Here is a 2400-nt window from a genome sequence, read left to right as displayed (position 1 = left end):
CCCCACCATGAGCAAATATTTTCATTACAGCGGTTCAACAATGAAAATCATCGGATTTTCATGGTTTTACTATGAAAAATTGGAAGCTGTTACAACCATGAACTTCATATTTTTTTGCTTCTCAATGTATGCAAAATCGCCATTTTTTTCATGGTCACGCTGCATAACAATACCCCTTTTTCATGGTTATTTTCGTCAAAACGATGAAATGTATGGTCAAAAACTATGAATTCTAATGTGCATTCACGGTATCTTGGACGATCATAATCATTGTGTAAACCATACAATATATGGTATGTGAACATGGAATTCATTGTTTTTTCATGGTGCAATCCTATTCGGGTTCTTTCCCAGACTATAACATAAAAATTGAGCAAAACATAAAATCGAACTCAAGAAACTTTTTTAGATATGTCAATACAAAATTAAAAAACAATATTTTTCTAACTCGCATGCACTTTGGCAGCATAGAAGGTCGAAATTCCGACGAAATTTGTAATCTATTCGCTGACTTTCTCCAAAGTGTTTACACTAGTTTTTCCGAGCAAGATCGTGATACTTCCTTTTATAGTTATCTTTCTGATTCAACGGCATTAACTGTAGTAGAATCAATTTCCTTTGAAAAAATATGTAAAACAATTTCCTCCTTAGACAGCACTAGAGGGTCCGGGCCTGATGGAATTCCTCCTCATCTTCTAAAAAATCTAGTAAATGAACTGAGTATGCCATTATTTCTTCTATTTAACTCTTCATTGAAATCAGGTGTTTTTCCTCAAGTATGGAAAGCATCATTGCGACGCCAATATGATTGGTGAACTGAACGTTGATAACCATCACTTAGCTGAATTAGAATCCGCCGTCACTACCTTGCCTTCACTAGTACCACCTCCTGCAACATCCGCTAGCTCATCTATGCAAAATCGCTCTATCGTTAACAGCCAATTAACTGTGTACTATCAGAATGCAGGTGGTATGCGTACAAAAACCAATCAATTTCTGCTCGCGCTTTCTTCATGTGAATACGACATTGTCATGATCACAGAAACTTGGTTGAAGGACGACATAGCAAACTCTGAATTAGCCTTAAACTACAGCATCTACCGCAATGATAGAAATTCAAACACAAGTCAACTAAACCGAGGCGGTGGCGTATTGATTGCAGTTAGGCATGGCATCGAGGCAGTCTCTATAGCAGTACCTGGATGTGATCATCTAGAGCAAATCGTTGTTCGAATCAAAGATCAATGCCGTTTCGTCTACTTGTGCTGTGTTTACTTTAGACCTAATAGCGAAACTGCTCAATATTCGTCCCATATGTCAGCAATTGATCAACTAACGAATACCGCAACTTGTCGAGATGTTATCGTCGTAGCCGGAGATTATAACCTACCGAACTTAAACTGGAGTTTTAACGAGGATACTGATAGTTTTCTGCCAGTAAACGCCTCAACCGAACAGGAACTGGCTGTAATTGAGTGCACTATTGCATCTGGTTTATCTCAGATGTGTTCGCTCGTAAATGTCAATGGCAGAATCCTCGACCTCATATTTTTAAATAGACCAGATCTTGCAGAAGTTGTAAACCCGCCACACGCCATTTTAAACACCGATCGACATCATCATTCCTCAATTTTATTGATTGACAATACTTATGAAGAGATTATCGACACAGTTCGCCCCGATACTTGCAGCTTAGATTTTCGGCTCTGTGATACCGATCGTGTGATAGATTCGCTAGCCGAAAAAAATTGGCACTCAGCGTTTGCCAATCTGGATATCGATAGTGCACTTTCCACCTTTTATGACCAACTTTGGGGTATACTGCGTGAGAACACCCCTCCTAGACGACCAAACCGACATAAACCGTTCAAGCTCCCTTGGTGGAACTCTGAACTACGAAGAAGCCGTAATTCAGTTCACAAAGCCCGGAAACGTTACTTCAAGGAGAAATCCGATCAAAACAAATCGATCTTATCTCGTTTAGAAGTTGAGTACTCAGCCCTGCGAAATACTGCCTTTAAACGATACATATCAAACATCGAACGCAACGTTAAACAAGATCCATCTAGCTTTTGGAAGTTCATGAACAGTCGCCGCCTTAAAAAGTTGAAGAGGTTGTAATCATGCTACAACCGTGTAGTGAGCGTAGAATTACGATAACTCTCAATGGTTAACTTATTTCTGTATTGATTACATAAACAAAAAAATTGCAGTATAATGAATTGCATGTCATTTCAAACCGTGATGGCAGCAAGCTTGAATGTCATTTCAAAATGTCACGAAAACATGTCCTTTCAAAATTTCATGACATGTTCTGTCGAAATTTCAAGACAAAATGTTATGTCAAATTGTCTTGCCAAAATATCATGTCAAATTTCAATGTCATGTCTACATTCAATG

General features: G+C 38.5%; 1 protein-coding gene across 1 annotated transcript; it reads left to right on the top strand.

Annotated features, from left to right (window-relative positions):
• Positions 1–804: 804 nt before the first annotated feature.
• Positions 805–2121, top strand: LOC129742679 (uncharacterized). Its single transcript, XM_055734605.1, has one exon. The coding sequence runs from the start codon at positions 805–807 to the stop codon at positions 2119–2121; it is 1317 nt and encodes a 438-aa protein (XP_055590580.1).
• Positions 2122–2400: the final 279 nt, after the last annotated feature.

Source organism: Uranotaenia lowii, chromosome 2, assembly GCF_029784155.1.
Source record: "Uranotaenia lowii strain MFRU-FL chromosome 2, ASM2978415v1, whole genome shotgun sequence".
Classification (NCBI taxonomy): Eukaryota; Metazoa; Arthropoda; class Insecta; order Diptera; family Culicidae; genus Uranotaenia; species Uranotaenia lowii.
Note: the sequence above shows the minus strand (reverse complement) of the source record. Positions and strands in the feature narration are given on the sequence as shown.